The 18,734-nt window shown below is 46.6% G+C and overlaps 1 protein-coding gene across 3 annotated transcripts in view; it reads right to left on the reverse strand.

The window, feature by feature from the left end:
- Window positions 1–18,734, reverse strand: part of LOC308313788 (UPF0606 protein KIAA1549-like) — a 70,339-nt gene that overhangs the window by 25,433 nt on the left and 26,172 nt on the right. For 2 of the 3 annotated variants that reach the window (XM_080761098.1, XM_080761096.1), the window contains exons 3-11: window positions 14,871–17,000; window positions 14,617–14,705; window positions 12,117–12,276; window positions 11,531–11,661; window positions 9,065–9,260; window positions 8,007–8,066; window positions 7,580–7,728; window positions 4,356–4,533; window positions 1,991–2,190 (exon numbers count right to left, since the gene is read on the reverse strand). In XM_080761098.1, the coding sequence (XP_080617224.1) occupies window positions 1,991–2,190; window positions 4,356–4,533; window positions 7,580–7,728; window positions 8,007–8,066; window positions 9,065–9,260; window positions 11,531–11,661; window positions 12,117–12,276; window positions 14,617–14,705; window positions 14,871–17,000 (3,293 nt within the window). Of the gene's footprint in view, window positions 1–1,990; window positions 2,191–4,355; window positions 4,534–7,579; window positions 7,729–8,006; window positions 8,067–9,064; window positions 9,261–11,530; window positions 11,662–12,116; window positions 12,277–12,689; window positions 12,710–14,616; window positions 14,706–14,870; window positions 17,001–18,734 lie in introns of all 3 variants that reach the window. The other variant, XM_080761097.1, reaches the window with a different exon arrangement.

The raw sequence follows: 18,734 nt of genomic DNA on the forward strand, positions 1-18,734 counted from the left end.
ATGAAGGACATCTTGCTATTTTGGAGTTAAAACATACAATCTACGGTCTAAGACGTAACCTTTATGATCTGCACTGCTCTGACTGAGTCACACTAAATGACCGACAGTCGCAGTAATTTTCCCAGAACTCACTGTGGTTTTCTTAGTATACACAGTAAGTAGACTACATTACATGACGGCTAAGACCGAAAACCCTGAGTTTAACTTTCAAGGTGTCTATCTTGTGTCGGGATGGGACGATTATCGTGATATAAAAAACATTCACGATAATCATATTGTGGAGATTTTAATTCATCGTGGAATTGTCCTGGGAAACTGGGATCAATTTGTTTATCCAGAAGTAAAAATTGGTAAAGAGTGCATTTTTCACAAAATCTCTTTATCAAAAATAGCATATCTAGCTTGTAGATATTACGTTTTTTTTGGCAAATGTTCCCCACAGAATTGGGGGAACTGGCATTTTAATCGTTCATTTTGGACATTAAAATCGTGACGTGACATTTCGAAAGCGTCCCTAATCCCTAATCCTGTGTAGCCTTACTAGCCTATGCATAATAAATAAGGGAAAGTGGTGTAGTACTTGCTACGAGGCTAATCCAGGACGACTACAAACAGCTAGCTACTTCTCTGTACCTTCCCCTCTTTATAATACTCCTCGTCATCATCATCCTCCTCCTCCTCCTCCTCCTCCTCCTCCTCCTCCTCACTATGCTCTATAACCCTCTTAGAGTGTGTGAGTGTCCGTGGAGGAGAGGTCCTGGACTCCTCAAATGAGCCGGTGGACTGCGTGGACACGGGAGAGAGAGGAGAGGGGGTGGAGGAAGGTGTTAACCCATTTTGGACTGATGGCGATTAAAAAAGAAGGCTTCTATAAATCCTAATAGTTTTCTGAAAAACCCATGTTTCTATGTCAGTTGTGCTCAACCTTTTTCATGTCAAGGACCCCCAGAATTATCTCTATTGGTCCACGGACCCCCATCTCAAAATATGTTGTTCCAGGGATCCCCCAGAAGCAAAGATTTTAGTTAAAAACGTTCGCTCTGAAATATATATTCAAAGATTTCCACCACAGACTTTTAAAAAATAGCATGCAGACCTACAAGTTCGTAGCGCGCCATTATGAGCTTGTAGATCTGCTATTTTTCTATAGCAAAAGCATACCAAAAGGGGTTTCCGCCTAAAATGGGTTAAGTGACAGATGATTGTGTTAAGCAGAGCGGGCCGAAGGCTGGCTGCTGCACATTAAGAGGCTATAATCCGGTGCGTCAGCCCCCTGTGTGTGAGGGGGGCTTCGGTTCAGAGCACAGCTCAATCAACCGAGAGCGAGAGAGAGGGAGGGGGCTTCCGAGATCAATGTGATCCGCGGTGTAGCGCTATAGACAAAGAGGCTGGCAGCGATTAGACGGAAAGTGTACACAAAGTGCTACGATGGAGGGACAGGCCGCGTGCGTGCGTGCGTGGGTGGGTGCGTGCACGTGTGTGTGCACGGAACCATACTGTGTGTGTGCGAGCGTGTGTGCACGGCTGCACGCCCCAACAGGTCTGCCCCAGTGGAAAAAGAAAGTCTGGAAACGCCACAAACTAAAAATCCAGTGAAGTACGTTCTTGACGTTACCGGTTACGGTAGTTTTTGCGCGCTCCAGTACAGTACCTTCTGCCTCTGCTGCTGCTGCTGCATGGAGCTCATGTACAGTACCTTCTGCCTCTGCTGCTGCTGCTGCATGGAGCTCATGTACAGTACCTTCTGCCTCTGCTGCTGCTGCTGCTGCTGCATGGAGCTCATGTACAGTACCTTCTGCCTCTGCTGCTGCTGCTGCTGCATGGAGCTCATGTACAGTACCTTCTGCCTCTGCTGCTGCTGCTGCTGCTGCATGGAGCTCATGTACAGTACCTTCTGCCTCTGCTGCTGCTGCTGCTGCATGGAGCTCATGTACAGTACCTTCTGCCTCTGCTGCTGCTGCTGCTGCTGCATGGAGCTCATGTACAGTACCTTCTGCCTCTGCTGCTGCTGCTGCTGCTGCATGGAGCTCATGGCGTCGGGCTGGAACTCCAGCTTGTCGGTGCGACACAGCTTCCAGTAGAGGATGGAGATGATGACCACCACCAGCAGCAGAGGGATGACCACGCCGATGACGATCCACACCTTGGTGTTCTCACCGTCCGAGTGCGGCGACGCCACTTTCTCCACGGCTATGGGGCGAGAGAGAGAGAGAGAGAGAGAGAGAGAGAGAGAGAGAGATAACATGGGTGGGTGTCGTCACCAGCCTTGTAGAGAAGTAGAGAAACATATTTTTGATGAAAACACAGTGTGTTTGTGTTAACCGATTAAATAAACACAAAGATTTTTCTTAAACGTTCAAAAAAGCTGAGCTCGCTGTGTCACTGTCTGCTATCAGATGATGCTTTCCCGCTTTTAATGGGTTCATTGACTACAGTTCTTTTCGCATAGAATGCAACAGTTAATTTTCTTTCTTTTTTGTTAGTTTTTTTTTAGATATTTTTGGGCTTTTATTGATAGATTTACAGTAGACAAAGGAAATGGGGAGCGAGATGGGGGGGATGACCCGCAGCAAAGGTCGTCGGCATCGGGATTTGAACCCGCAACGCGCTGTCATGCTGGATTACCACCCTAGGGGCTGTATTTTGCGTACCACTCAGAATAGCCAAATGGCATTGATCACGCCTCCAGGTCTTTAGTTTACTCAAGTTAGGGAATAAGACCTGGTACTTAAGACACGCAAAATACAGGTGCCCAGACAGCTACGCCAGCCGCCCCGGGCCAGTAATACATTTTCATTGAGCGGCGGAGTGGACAGGTAGGGGAGATGCGGGGCAATCTGACATGCGGAGCGAAAAACCATCCGCACTCCCACGGCAACCTGCTGGGCTGTCAATCTGGCATCAGAGGGCCCCGTGGGACAATCCCTCCGCCACTGCACGCGACGGTAATGCAGTCTCTCTTGCCTCACTGTTGCTGTTGATGTTCAAGAGTGGAGCGTCATTAACGTTGATTAACACTCATTTCATCCTGGGGATGAAGGGAGAGATAAAAGCTCTGCTGCCACGAGGGAACGCCAGAAGCCCCCTCGAGTCCCTCGAGTGCTCTCCTTGGGCTTTCATCACTCCTCTGGATATTTAATGAGGAAGACAGGCATTTAGTACAATGCGTATGAGGGAGATAATAACCTCAGATGTTACCAGAAATATACACAAACATCCTGAGCCGGCAATTAGTTAGCATCCCATTTATTTTTCTACTTTTTGCCTGCTAGCGGAACAGCTCCAATCAACATAACTCAGAAACTACAGGTTGGATTGCTGTGTATTTCCTCAATTAATCGTAATGATTCTAATGACATTTTTTTAGTAATATATCTAAATGAAATGGGCAGAATAGCGTGAAACTCGCTGAGCACCACCCTCAGGCCAAAATTGAAACTTTGCTCCCAATATTTCTCTGAATGTAATCAGCGTTTATTAGCCTCTAATGTTGCGTTCACACGGGCAGATGGAAGCCAGTGCCGTGACGATGCAAAGACGCCATGATGCATGTAGCTGCTCCAAATGATGCTCCCATTCGTCTGTGCGTCTGCCCGTGTGACGCACCATGAGTCAATGAGTCATGTTGTCACAATGTATAGTGTGAGGATACTAAAGGTTATGCAGAGGAAGTCGGGCAGTGTTTTCTCCTGTGTATGTATGTGTAGTCTGTGTGTGTGCGCTCGTGCGCCTGTGTGTGCAGGCTCGCGTGCGTGTGTGTCGTGGTGTGAGTGGGTGATTGTAACAGGGGGAGTACCAGGAACAGACGCAGCCTCGCCGGATTGGTGCACAGAGGACGACGCCAGGTTTAAAAGGCTGTCAGAGAGCCGGCGACAGCGAACCTGTGCCTTCCTGACTCCCAACCCGCCCGCTCCGTTGTTAGCTCTGTAGCCATTTGTGCATGTGAAGCTGAACAGATATGTAGCTAAATGTAACCTTTGCCTCGCTTGATCCAGTATGTAGCTGACAAATAACAGTCCGACTTGAACACGGCCTCCTGCCAAGTTCTACTCCGCTAGGCTAGGGTGCTCAGATAACGATAAGGGAGGGGGGCTGATCTTTTGTTTTCCGTTTATATGCAGTATTGTTTTCTGACAGGGAGGTTAGCGATTGTATTTTGGTTTTGGGTTCATTGAGGCAAGCATTCACTTTTTCTTTCTAGTTTTGCTTTGATGTTCAGTCCTCCGCTCTTGGAGATTTTGTATTTTCGTTGCCTGAAGTGAAGAACACAAATAAAAAGAAAACATCTAAAAGTAAACAGTTTGGACGGCGGTATTCAAAAGTTTAACAACCCTTTGCGTTAGGGCTATACTCACACTGAGCCAGGACGCCTTGGACACGATATCCCAGGACAATGGCGGCCCGCTGGACATCCAGGCTGTTGAGCGTGTCGGCCGTTTGCACCGCAGGGAGCCTGCCGCCGCTGGGACCCTCCACGAAGTAGACCACCTCCAGAGGGTTGTCGGGCCCCGGCAGCCGGCTCGTACTCACAATCTGGGAGTTGGGGCAGAATGCAGAGAGAGGTCATGCACGTTTCCTACACATGGGGTCCACCACGCCTTGAAGGGGTTTCGGGGTGGTCGGTCAGCAAAACAAGGAACAGTTTAAACACGAAAGCCCTATTTCATCTTTTTGAAAATAGCCATATGAGCTTGCAGATCGGCTCTTTTCAAAATGGTGTGACTTATAATAGTGCCTGATGGCGTGGAAAGGAAGTGGTTGGTATAACGTGTTCCTTCCGATCCACACGCTACTGTAAATCCTAACGGAGAAAGTCCCCCCCTGTCCGGTGATAAGAAGCGGCGTGCTCACAAGCATGAGCTCAGTTCGGGACTCACCCCAGGTTGGCTGAGGGAGATTACAGGATTACAGTTTTAGGCAATTGGCAACCGGGTGAAAAGATTGGTTACAAAATCGTGGGATTAAAAAAAATGTTGTTGTGACCTCGTCACTGCCGGGTTACTGGAAGCAATCCGGACGTCCTTAAATGTCCAGTCTAGTGGATACTCTGCTCTGCCCGGTAGCAACACTGTAGCCATTGTGTCACCACAGACCATATGACCGGACACAGTTAAAAATATATCTTATGTTTCATCTTCATTGCAGTGTAGTGATGTTTATTTATGTATGGTCGTATCATTTCATTGCTTATCTGTTTTTGGTTTTCGTTTCCTTATTTCTATTCCTATGCCTGTGTTGTGTGTATATAATATTATTGTCCGAACTCTCAAAGAACTCTGAATTAGCCTCCAGGCTTCCTTCCTTTCCCGAGCATGGTTTCTTAAGTCTATGCCGTTGCTGTTGGGCAGAAATCTTTTTGTTCTATCATAAATAAATTCCCTATTAATATGTTATACTTTCTTGTATTGGCAGGGTTTACGTAAAAGTAACAAATATATCATTATTTTTGTTACAAACTAACACTGCTCCACATTGCACAAGCATAATCAGGTCCAGATTCATGGCCTCTGAAAATCCACAAGGACCAAGAAGTCATACTGGACTGGACTAGTCTGATGAATGTGGACATTCTGCATATAGGTCAGCAAATCTTTAGGCCAATATGGTAGTTTTATACTTTTATTCATTTTGCATGCAGCTCTCCCGCACTCTCTCTCTCTCTCTCTCTCTCTCTCTCTCTCTGTGCGTCTACATGTGTCTCCTGGTATCTTCCTCTCTTCCCCTCTTTCTCTCTCTGACTACCTCTCTCTCTCTCTCTCTCTCTCTGTCTACCTCTCTCTCTCTCTCTCCCTCTATTCCCCTCTCTCCGTCTACCTCTCTCCCTCTTCCTGTCTGCTTCCCAAGTCTGATAACTGGCTCTATAATCACCCAGACTGCAGGAGACGATTAATAATTGAACTGGCTATTAGCAGAGCCGCGTCTCGGAGGGGCCTTGAAGTAACAGGACCAGAGAGTGAAGAAGGGAACGGGGCAGACATTTGAGAGGCTGGTGGTCTCTCCAGTGGCTCGCCCTGAAGCTCAATGGGATGCTGTTGTTGCCATAGCGACCCAGCCCTCCCCAGACCCACCCCCCCCCCCCCCCCCCAGCCACCATGCCCTCCCCTCGTAGCTCTATAGAGCGGCAGTGTTGCCAGATTTTGCGATAGAAATAAGCAACCAGGTCTATGAAAACAAGTCCAAAAGTCCTTGTGACCATAGGCCACATGAGCACTTTAACCTTATTATACAGTATATAAATCGGCGATTTGAAAATAGCCGATCTACAATCGCGATGCGTTTAACAACGGGAATATTGTGCCCTACCAAAAAATCAGATGGGGAGACCGCGGACAAATACATAAATTATTCATTTGTGGTTCCTTGCCTTGAAAATGTTTGAGAGCCACTGGTTTTAAACAACATTTGGGAGAAACTACACTTATGACCAATAACTACAAGTGACTATACAAAAAAAAAGCAAGCCCAGATTGGCTTATAGCAAATAAACATGGCAACACTGCTGAGCAGGTGCGGAGGGACCCCACAAAAGGCAGAGCCTGATTAGTAAGACCAGGGAGGCTGCCGGTGGCTACGAGCGGCGCTAAGACACACAGAATAGGCCCTCAGTGCTTAGAGGGAGCTAAACGGCAGCAGGAAACACACATGGAGGTGATGCAAGGAAACAAGGCCTTGATCAGATTATTTAAGTATAATCCCTCAACAAACTTTTGTGTCGACGAGAGTTGTGAAAGCAAACGTTGTGCAAGCAGTCACTGCCTTGCCTATAAGTTAAATCCCAGAGAGTGTACACATTTTTGCACTGTGGGAGTAAAAGCTACGTGACTGAATAAAAGTCTGTATCTGTATGATCTGTATGATGGAGTACGTAAATACGATACAGTAACTAGAACATGCAGTGATTGGAGGCGGTCACCCTACTCTTCCCATTGAGACATTTAGCACAACATCTATAAAGATATAAGCACAACATCTCCCCTATAGCCAAGCAGGGATTTACTCATCTACTGCTGAGTCTCCCACGTGGGAGTCCCTGGTTTGAATTCTAGATGTAGTAGATTGTCTATTTTCAAATGACTGAACTGTTTTGTAATAATAATCAAAATCTTCAAAGTAACTAGCAACTCAAGTGTTCAAATAATTGTAGTGGAGTAAAAGTAGAATATTTGGATCCGAGATGATGTAAAGTCGTACGATTTGTCAGAGACGTTACCGCAGTGAAATTTGTTCTCCGCATTTGACCCATCTATTGGAGCGGTGAGCCGCAGCCAAGGAGCGGTGAGCTGCAGCCATGCCACGCTCGGGAATCATTTGATTAGTAGATTTGACCCCCCAATCCAACCCTTTGATGCTGAGTGCCAAGAAGGGAAGCATTGGATCCAATTTTTGGTATGACCCAGTTTCAGGGCGGACACTCTAACCACAAGGCCACTGTGCTGGTAGTAGAGTAGAAGTAAAAGTATTGGAAATTGGAAATAAGTAAAGTACAAATATCACAGTACTTGAGTAAGCAAACTTAGTTACTATTTCCACCCCTGACTGATTGTAGTGGGTAGAAAAGATGGTGGCACTGGCACTGTACCTGGACACTGTTGTTGCCCACGCTGGTGGCTCTCCTGACGCGTCGGGCGGCAGTGCCCAGTGCTTCACCCAGCAGCAGGGCCAGACGACGCTCCATTTTAGCCTGGAAGGTCTGCTCACCCAGCCCCTGGTCCAGGACGCCCAGGAGCACTGCACACAAACACACAGAAAATATATATTTATTCGTCCCACAGGAAATTGTACAAATATGATTCTGATATAAAGGGGGAGAGCATAAAATCGGTATCTCGACCTGAAAGTATTTTCTGTGTGCTAAATAGCCGGGGAGACCCCTGTTACCGAATGAATACTCCATAGCATCAGAATATAGAGTAACACTAACAAATACAGATTTAATTGAAGTCGTATTCGTTGCTGAATTTTGTTATAGCTATAGAATAAAGTAAAGAATAAGAGGAATCACACACCTGTTTTAACCCAGGAGGAGCGGAGCAGCTGTGTTGTGTTCAGCTCGGGGTAATGGAACGCTGTTGGAATGAAACAGAGGTGAACTTTAGAGCCATGATAAACTTTGCTAGAACCTCGGCATTACATTTGGGTCCATTTGCACACTCTCAGAGTCAGTAAAAACTGTGTATAAGATACATCTTGTCGATCACCTTTATGTAGCGTACATCTTTTGCTTCTGTGTTCCATGAACACGCCAAGGAACCAATAAGTAGCGAGTCATTCACTCTCAAGTATGACTCAGCCTAGCTTGGACCATTACTCTCCGCTATTAGCTTCGAGGTGAGGTTCCGGTGCAATAAGTTGAAACTGTCTCATTGCAGGATGTTGCAGCTGCAATGGCACCAGTACCGACACCCACAGGCGGGTGTTGAATGAGAAACAAATGGCACAGGATGACTAAATACGCGATTTAAACGGTTGTTTCAACACAAAAAGATTTTTTTTAGATTTTACTTTCGGACTAAATTGCGGACATCTGTTTCTTTCTGTTTGCTTTCTGGACTATACCTTTACATTTGGTATACGATGTGCGGAAAAAAGATAATAATCAGGACCTTTCGCCGGTCCCAACCTCTCCCGCAGCAGAAACTTTAAGATCGGAGAGTGAGGTTCCAAGTGATGCTAGTCTCTCTCAGCATCACACTTGTACGTAGTTGTAGCACATAAGTGTGGCTAAATGTGTTGAACAAATGGAACCAAGTGGACCCTAACGGGTCCATTTGGTTCCATTTGTACACTCTCTGAGTTAAATTAACATTGATTTTACAATATTAATTGGGGTCTCAGAGAGAAATGCAATTAAATGTGGGTCCGTATCACTAATGCAGGTCAAAATAGGCGTCCATGAAATTAAAATGGTTGAGAATCACTGCTATAGCCTGGGGGAAAAAATCTCTTATGGGGGTGCCTGGCATATCTTTTCAAATGGGGGTCCGCAAGTGTCAAGTTTGGGGGTCCTTGACATGAACAAGTTTGAGAAGGACGGGTGTACAGTATGTGGTCATGAGGGTCTTACGTTCAGCGATCTGCAGCACGGGGAAGCCCATGTAGTAGCTGAACTCCACCGTGGTGAGCTTCATCAGAAGGCCGCTGACCTCCGACCCCATCAGGTAGCCCCTGGCGACGCGCACGGCGAAGATGATGTCCACCGGCTCCTTGGGCAGCAGGCGCTGCTGCTGCCCCTTGGGCAGCGCCATGGTGATGTTCACCGTCTGAGCCGGGGGGGAAATTATAAAAATATCATATCTGCAAGCTCACAATCCATCGCGTTTGCATTGTGCAGATCAGATATTTTCACTATTAGTTATTAAAGCAAGTACATATGGCTTAAATGGTTAACGTCTGTCCTACTGTACAGTAGGGCAGAACAGTGGACAGTCTGCTTTGCGCAACAATGCTGGTTATACTTTTAAAGAATCCTGTACTGTAGTGTACTGTACTGTAGTACACTTTTGATGATGTAATCCGTTCATTTAGCACAACTAAGACTAAGAGGATCATTATGCTACAGGCATTAATGTAACCAGATTATCTGAGACTAACTAGTCTAGGAAGCAAACACACAAAAAACGGATAATAACAAAGAACGTGAACCACTTAGCCAAAATAAGCACTTTGTGAAGAAGCAGTAAACATAATACTTCACAACCAGGAACAGGAGTCTGAATGAGTGAGAGAAAGCTGGTCCTTTGGGTCTCCTTGAATAACCAGTGGTGAAGTAAATGTATCAGTAGGCTAGCACAGTGGAAAATATACTCTAACTGTACTCTTATGTAAGTAAGAGTACATAAAGTGCACATTTTAATTGAGTGAAAGTTTTCAACATTGGTCAAAATGTACAAGCTCACAACGGGTACAGTGATGCGATGGTTAATGTGTGTTTTCTAATAATAATAAGTCTAAGTCTATAAAGTAACTAGTAACTAAAGTTCTGAAACAATTGCAGCAGAGTAAAAAAAAACGCCTCTTTCAGTGCAGTAGAAGTATTGACAAACGGGAGAAAGACGTACAGTACCTCAAGACTGTACTTACGATAAGTACGGTACTTATATGTACTTAGTTACTTCCCACCACTGTGAACAATCACCGGGTTAAGGCCATCATCAGTGAACCCTTTCTTGCAGCACCATGGCAGGGCCTCATGCAGCTCCCTCTCCTTAAGTCCCAAAGCCTCAACAACCATAATTAAATAAAAGTGCTACTGCTGCTGGCTTGAGCGTTTGCCTCAATCCAATCAAGGGGCCGCCTAGCTGCTACCACTGATGTCTGGAGGGGGTCTAAAACTTCCTCCTGCATTTGTTGTCCTCTGAGATAAATGAACACTGAGGATTGTAGCCGTGTGTAGCAGGGGGTCACAGGAGGACACCGAACACACTGCATTGCGACACACGACACTTCCACATCAAATTACTTCCAAGTAGTAAGAGACTTTTTTCCTCTGTGAAATCCTGTACCCATGGTTCGAACCCATTTGGGACACCAAACACTTATGAATCTTCACTACTACTACTACTACTACTACTACTACTACAGTAGTTGTCCACTCCCAACCACACCTTTCTGCCCTGTGCAACTTTAGTTTACGAAACAGAAGTGTAATTCATATTCGTTCCAATGTTCAACGACAGAAACACAATTAAATCGATAATCGCAATTATTTGAGTAAGACGAGTAAGAATTCATATGTGTGACGGCCCTGCCCCTAGTGACGATCTAGTCAGCTCCCTTCAAAATGGCTAGCGGAAGCGTGTTGGCCGGGTGTGACATAATCCTACTCTGTCCTAAAGGCCACCGAAGGCAATCAGTGCCAAGTCAGTGGACTGGCTGGGGCCACAGTGTGAAGTGAGGCGGAATGAAAACGGCGAAGTGGTTGTTTAGTTAAGTCTGCTCATGGTCATTTGTGTGTGTGTGTGTGTGTGTGTGTGTGTGTGTGTGTGGTGCTGTGCAGCATTCAGGCCTATGTATTTTCCTTTTTCCCCATCCAGGTCATGCTGTGTAACATTCTTTTCAGTGGTCTTTTTTTGGTGACACCTCTGGACCGGTGCAACTGCAATAGGGGCGCTAATATATTAAAGGAGCATTCAGTGATTTGGGTCATTTGGAAAACCCCCCCCGGTCCGCCCCGGTAACAAGATGTGCACATGCACGCACTACAGTGGGGGGGGGCACGCAACAGGCCAATGGCACGCACACCCAGGCCCGCCCCTGCTCGATCATGATTGGCGGAAGGCTCCTCTCTATCCTGATTGGCCATCTATCTATCTTTTTTTTACCCCTAGGGGTTTACTGGGGACAGGGAGGAACTCCTTACTATACACACTAGGGAGAAACAAAACAAAAGAATAAGTGATACTTGAATTAAGTGAAATCACAGTAGAAGGTCTACTCTACAAGGTTGTAGATCTGCTATGTCTGGTGCCCCATGCATGACACACATGGCGCTACTGAATGAGTCTTTAAATCCCATCCCCCGTGCACTCACATGCACTGTGAAGTTTGTGGACTCCTGCGAGCGGCGGCGGACTTCGGCGAAGGCCATGGTGAGGCCTCTCTCGATGCGCTCGCTGAAGTTGCAGACGCGCACGTCTATGTGGACGGGCACAAACTGCAGCACTGCAAACCAACGGACACAAGGAGGTCGTTTAGTACAGGAAGTCTACGGAAAATACAGGATCAACCTCAAACTAATTGCAAAAGAACCAAACTCAGCTGATTTTGAATCTTCAATATATTCTGAATGACAGAAATAAAAAGTTGCCTGGAATTGTCTGAGGGGAAAGTGTTGAAAATGGCCTGTACAGTATGGCCACCATACAGTAGACATCATAAGGCAAATATGTTCTAGATTTCCTTTTAGCATGTGACATGTCAAACTAGGGTGTTTTTATGATGCTGAATCCATTCCAAGCATTATTTTTACATAAAATACTCCTTGGGCCATAGCCGTCATCACAAATGTGAATGTGAAGTGGCTATGGCCAAATGTAGCCCAATGAGTGTCATACATACAATCAAATGCCTTGAAAAAGAAAAGGTTTGAGAATCACTGTCCTAGAGAGTTGTCATACCCGTGTGGATTTGGTACTTGTGGTCCGGTACGGTCCAGCTGGGAGACACGGACAGGAAGCGGCGTCCAGACCTTCGCAGGGCGTTGATGACAGAGATGGCCGTGTACACCACGGGACCGGAGACCGCCCGGAACACCAGCCTGGGAGGAGGGTCCACGACCTTCAACAGACACACATCACCACAGAACTGATCACATACAGTACCTAGGAGGGTCCACCACCTTCACCAGACACACATCACCACAGAACTGATCACATACAGTACCTAGGAGGGTCCACCACCTTCACCAGACACACATCACCACAGAACTGATCACATACAGTACCTAGGAGGGTCCACCACCTTCACCAGACACACATCACCACAGAACTGATCACATACAGTACCTAGGAGGGTCCACCACCTTCACCAGACACACATCACCACAGAACTGATCACATACAGTACCTAGGAGGGTCCACCACCTTCACCAGACACACATCACCACAGAACTGATCACATACAGTACCTAGGAGGAGGGTCCACCACCTTCACCAGACACACATCACCACAGAACTGATCACATACAGTACCTAGGAGGAGGGTCCACCACCTTCACCAGACACACATCACCACAGAACTGATCACACACAGTACCTAGGAGGGTCCACCACCTTCACCAGACACACATCACCACAGAACTGATCACAGGCAGCCTCTGTAGACATTTTTAAAGCACAGCTCAAGACCCACTTCTACACCCTTGCTTTTAATAGATCTTTTATTTTGTGTTATTCATGTCCTCACTGTATTGCATTACTGCTTGTTTTGTAATGTTTATGCCTTGCTTTTCTTTTCTTTTTTCTCCATTGCTCTGTAAAGCACTTTGAGCTGCATTTCATGTCATGAAAGGTGCTATACAAATAAAGTTTTAATATTATTATTATTATTATTATTATTACATACAGTACAGCAGCATGCCACACCACTAGGACTATAGGCCTGCAGCTATCTCATTATTTTCTTAGCGATTGTTTTGGATTTATTGAATAATTGAGACCAACAATTATATATATTTTTTTATATATTAGTTTGGAAAAAACATTTTCGTATTTGTCTTAAGAACCAGTTCAGCTTCGTGTGTCCTCGTATAACACGGAAAAAGAGCAAAGATAGCCATTGTGAACTTTCGCCCTCGAAATTTTACGTTTTATTATTCAAATCGATTGTTGATCATTTTTGTCACGTCACAATAACTCCTCCATGATGTCACAGTGACTCTGTCATGATGTCACATACTGTACAGGGGGCCACTGTAAACAGGTTATGGTCAGTGTTTGAAGGCTTGTGTTTCTCGTGGGTCAAGAGGGCTCTTGATGTAAATACTGCTGTGGTCTGTTTATCACAGGACCACAGATAAAGACACTCAGGAAGTACAGTAGGCTGTGTATGCAACTGCACACACGCACGCACGCGCGCGCGCACACACACACACACACACACACACACACACACACACACACACACACACACACACACACACACACACACACACACACACACACACACACACACACACACACACACACACACACACACACACACACACACACACACTCATGCTAAACTCAATAATATTGCTCTCTCGTACTTAACCACTTAAGCCCTACATGTATGACTTTGATTTTGACAGCAAATTCTGATTTAGTTTTAGTTAGATCAATACTATAAAACGTCTGTGTTTCCGAGGCTAGATCAATACAAGTGGAACCACAATGGAAACAAGCTTCAGCTCTATCTGTGATTTGATTCACGTTGGCGTCTTCTATTGCCGTTTGTCATTTCACTGAGGCCAAGAACATCATCCTATCCTCTTCTTGACTTTGTTATGGTCCAAAGGGGACAGTAGATGCAAGTTGTTTTTACAGTTTGGACACCCCCGGCTTAAACAAAGGCCCAGACACACTGAACGCATTAAAAACAGCCGTTGTTTACAGTGGCTGGAAGCTGGAGGGCTGGAGAGGAACAACAGACCATCCAAATGATGGAGCAATGGAGAAAGCTAACCTATTTATTATTTTTGAAACTTGTGCTGCAGTGTACAGATTGCATGTCAAAAATGTTGAATATTGCGCTTGTAAGGAATATGACACAAATGAATCCAAGAAAACATATATTTCATTTTCGAATTATGTATAATAATTATTATTGTGATTTCTGTACCCTTTATGTGTCACGCTTGTGTTTGTTTTCACTGTTCTAGCCTCAAGTCCCACTGGGAAATTAAATGAGACAAAGTCTATCTAGCTTGCTGCTTGGCGGAAATGGAAACTAATTAAAAGAATATATTTTTGTGAAGTAAATAAATAAAATACAGTGTCTGGTCACAACTATTGTGAGGCGGATTTACACACTGTAGCTTTTTTGAAAATGGTGAATTGTCTGGCATGAGAGACTATTCTATATCCGTCCGTTCAAAGACAACACACCATCCTAAAATACACAATTTGTATTGTGTACCTGCAGTTCCACTGATTTGTTGAATTCCACCTTCAGGATGTCTTTGATTTGAGACTTGGCGTATCCAAGAGTGGCGCCAGAAGGGAAACCTGAAGAGGGCAAAGATTAAGATACTGATCATGAAACGACATTGCAACTGTCCTAACGCAAAATCTAAAAAAGTTTATATTACGACTTAAATGGGCGGGTTAAATTTGCATCAAGCATTCAAGGACATCAACGCAAAACGGCAGATCTAGAAGTCTCTAACTTACCGACTTTGACCAAATAAGTAGGCTTGTTGACGTTGCAGAGGTACTGCCTCGACGTTGGTATATTCGTCGGGCCCCTGGTGGTGGCAGCGGGTACGGTCGAGGTAGCATCAGCTACAGGGCTGGATGTTCTCATAACAGTTGTGTGTGGGTGGTCTGTCGCGCCCTGGTCTCCCACCATGATCGGGGGCACCGACGTGGCATTCGTTGTAGGCTCAGCTGAAACTGCCGTGGCATTACCAGCAGTAGTAGCAGTTCCATTGGGTGCTGGCTGGGTGGGTGCAGGGTAGAAGGCTGTGGTGGTGGTGGTGGTCCAGACAGGGGTGATATGAGTGCTGCTTATTAGGACAGACTCCGTGATGAACCAACTGATATCTGTCGAGGATGTGACGTCGTCAACGCTGGGCAGGACGGACGCCGTTAGGGAACTTCTGCCCAGTTCAGTGGTGGGCTTAGGGGTGTGCCTTTCAGCGTGCGACGCAGTGCCATCCAAGTAGGACGAAAGGTCGATGTAGAGGGTGGGCACCACGGAAGACTCCACGACCGGCTCCGAGATGTTGACCAGCTGAGGCGGCGTCACCGCCGTGGCGTTGACCCGAGTCGTTTCGTTCGCAGGCTCGAAGCCCGAGAGGTCCGTCGAGCTTCCGTCCTCGAGCCACGTGGCGTTGACCGAGGGCCGGCGGTCCTCCGTTCCGTACGCCACCGTCAGCATGTGACTCGGGTGCACGGTGAACATGCCGGTGGGCATTATGTGGGTGGTGCTGATGGACACCGGGGAGGAATGTCTCACGGAGGTGACGTTGCCTCGCTGTTCCTTATTGGCCAGCTGAGTGGTGTAGTACTCCACGCTGTTCATGTCGGGCAAGAGGGCGTCCGTGGGCGCCGCGGTGAGGGCGTCGGACCAGTCCACGTCTAGGGGCGCCGTAGGCTCCAGCGCCGGTGGGAAGACGGAAGAGGAGAAAAGCAAGAACGGCTGGATGTAGGAGGTTGTAGGAGGAAAAGAACTCGAGGAAACCCGCGAGACGTGATGGAGGTGCGTGGAGGAAAGGGGCAGCCCCACCCGGGTGGGGAAGGCCGTGTCGTACGTCTCGGCGTTGGAGTCCTCCAGGTCGTACATGTCGGTCGGCAGGTTGCTGACCAGGGAGTAGTCGTCTCCCTCGGGGCCCAGGAACGACATGGTCTCCATGTAGTCCCCGGAGCCCCAGTCCACGTCCATGCTGTTGGTGGGGAAGAACTCCTCCGGGAGGGCCAGGGTGGGCTCGGACGACGACGCCCCCGACGGGGGCTGGGGGCTGATGAGAGGCACGTGGCTGCTGGGGACCAGCATGTTGGGGGCTGAGCTGAGCAGGGAGTGGACCCCGGGGTGGCCCGGGGCGTCCTGCTGCTGCATGGGGACCCTGCTGGGGCTCAGCTCGCTCGCATACAGGTCTTTACTTGAGCCTCCAACTTGAGCTGGTTTCTCGAACGGGAAATAGTCGAAACTGTGAGACGCGTCCGGGTGAGACTCCGGGATATCTAATGACGGTTTCGGGGGCTCGAAAGGGCGATCGGGAAGTGAGGTCACGGTTTCCAGCGGCTGCTCCGCTTCCATTTGGTTGTTGGGGGCTACTGGAGGCTCACTGGGGTCTCTGCGGTCAGAGGTGAGGATGACAAACTGCGGGGTTGTTGGTCTTGTGAGGGTAGTAGATGAGTTTAACTGCGCCGTGGGCGTGTTTGACCACGGCTGCCGCTCAGACACATTGAGAGGGTTGTGAGAGGGAGAGAGCAGGGCTGAGCTCGTCCTCCTCACCTCCAGATCTCTGGGGTATCTAGCCGGCCCCTCGGCCTGTTGGCTAGGCGCAGGCTCCGAGGGGCTCAGAGGGGGAGTGGAGAGAGGTTTGGATCCCTCAACAAAGAGGTCACTCGGGGTGAAGGATTTAGAGTCCTGCGAGGGGGAAAGGCCCCACTGAAAAAGCACATCGTCGAGCGTCCCGGTGTCAAGGTTTATTGTGGGACTGGATGGCTGGGCGCCGCGTAGAGGGACAGATTGTGTTGCAGCAGTGGAGGCTGGGTCCCCAGGGGCCACGGTGTGTGAGGAGCCCCCATCCTGAAGAAACCTTTGTGCCACGGAGGAATCCAACCAGGGGTCATTTGCTGGAAAAAACAAAGACACAAAAAATACTGAAGTTGAGACAAGATCCTGCAGTTGATGGTTGACCTAACCACCAGTATATACTTTGTCGTATGACAATATAGTCCGTACGTACGACTCTGTGACATGTTGTGAGCTACAAGTTTGTTCTACTTTAAAAAGTGTTGCCTGTAATGATCAAAATAAAGTAAATCCTAGATATTAAGGATAGACTGAGATTCTGATGAAAATGTCTAATTAGGGTCATTCTACCTACTGCTATAAGTGAACTATAATTACTGGTTTGTGCTGAGTACTGATCCAATCTATTACATTTACTCAACTATCAGTTCAGTATTATAAAACGATATCCAGTAGCGAGATCAAACATGCTCACAAGGTCACATTTTTCAATAATCAATGTCATTCCATGCAAAGTAAGCGCTTCACATTAAATGACAACAAAAAATATGTACGTACGTACAAACACACACACACACACACACACACACAGGCACACACACACACACACACACACACACACACACACACACACACACACACACACACAGTGCTCCTACAGTATGTGCTCAGACCCTTTTGTAACCTACATGCAACAACCAGAACACGGTGACAATTCATTACATCAACAACACAGATGTAGTGTGAGCTGCTATTGCAAAGCTCCTCGGGCTATACTGTAGTTTAAGCTACTCTTCCTGGTGAAAATGCACATTGATCTGCTTAAATCAATGCGAAACAGATTAACCAGCAGAACTGTCCACGAATGGACGTGATATATAGGATTACCATTTATCATGAAATGACAGGTTCCCACTCAGCGCTCACCTTAGGGAGCAGAGGTTAATGATGATGAAGAGACCCTACGGAGCTGTAACAGTATGATGTCACTTTGAGATGAAGTCATAACCACCGCCGGGAAAAGAACACACGCACTTAAGGCAAAAGTATAGATACTCCTATAATATTACTCCCACCGCAAGTGAGAGTAATTGCTTTTAGAAATACTTAGAAATGTTCAAAAGTGCACGCTTTTAAAAAGACAGTACATTTTATTTTATGTTTAAGTCATTGCATGCATAACAAAAATAGATCTAGAAGATGTACAAGTTTCCAACGAGTCGCTTTGCGGTGCATTGTGATCTTGCAGATATGTTCACTATTTGAAATAAGTGGTTAATTCATACTTTTTCCAGCTTTCATAGAAATGTGTGTCAAAAGTACAATATTTGTCTTTGAAAGTCATCCAAAAATACAGATAATCCAAAAATGTACAGTTAGATCAGTGAATCTCAAGGACCTCCAGTTGCATTATGACCCTAATTTGAAATTATTTTAATCTATGTGACCTCAATCTCCTCCATAAATTCATCTGTGTTAAAAGAGTTACAGACCCATAAGGGTCGATTTGGTTCCTAACTAGTATCAATCATTTAGCTAGGGAACCCCTGGAACCCTCCTGGGGGTTCTGGGATCCCACGTCGAGAACCAGTGCACTAGATCTCCAACAGTGACATCTAAAATCACTAACACAAAGTCAACCAATCAACCAATGTCAACAAGCACACAAGGAGCATGTTTCCGTCACTTGATTGGCTGTAGTGATTTTCCGACTGCGGTGTCTTGGGGTCAAATCATAGCTCTAACTAATCACTGTGCTATTTGCTAAAGTGCCTACAAATCTGAGAAAATTTTGAACAAAATAGCCCATAGCTACAACAAAGATGACTAACACA

Source organism: Protomyctophum bolini (assembly GCF_963924005.1).
Source record: "Protomyctophum bolini genome assembly, chromosome: 4".
In the NCBI taxonomy this organism is placed as follows: Eukaryota; Metazoa; Chordata; class Actinopteri; order Myctophiformes; family Myctophidae; genus Protomyctophum; species Protomyctophum bolini.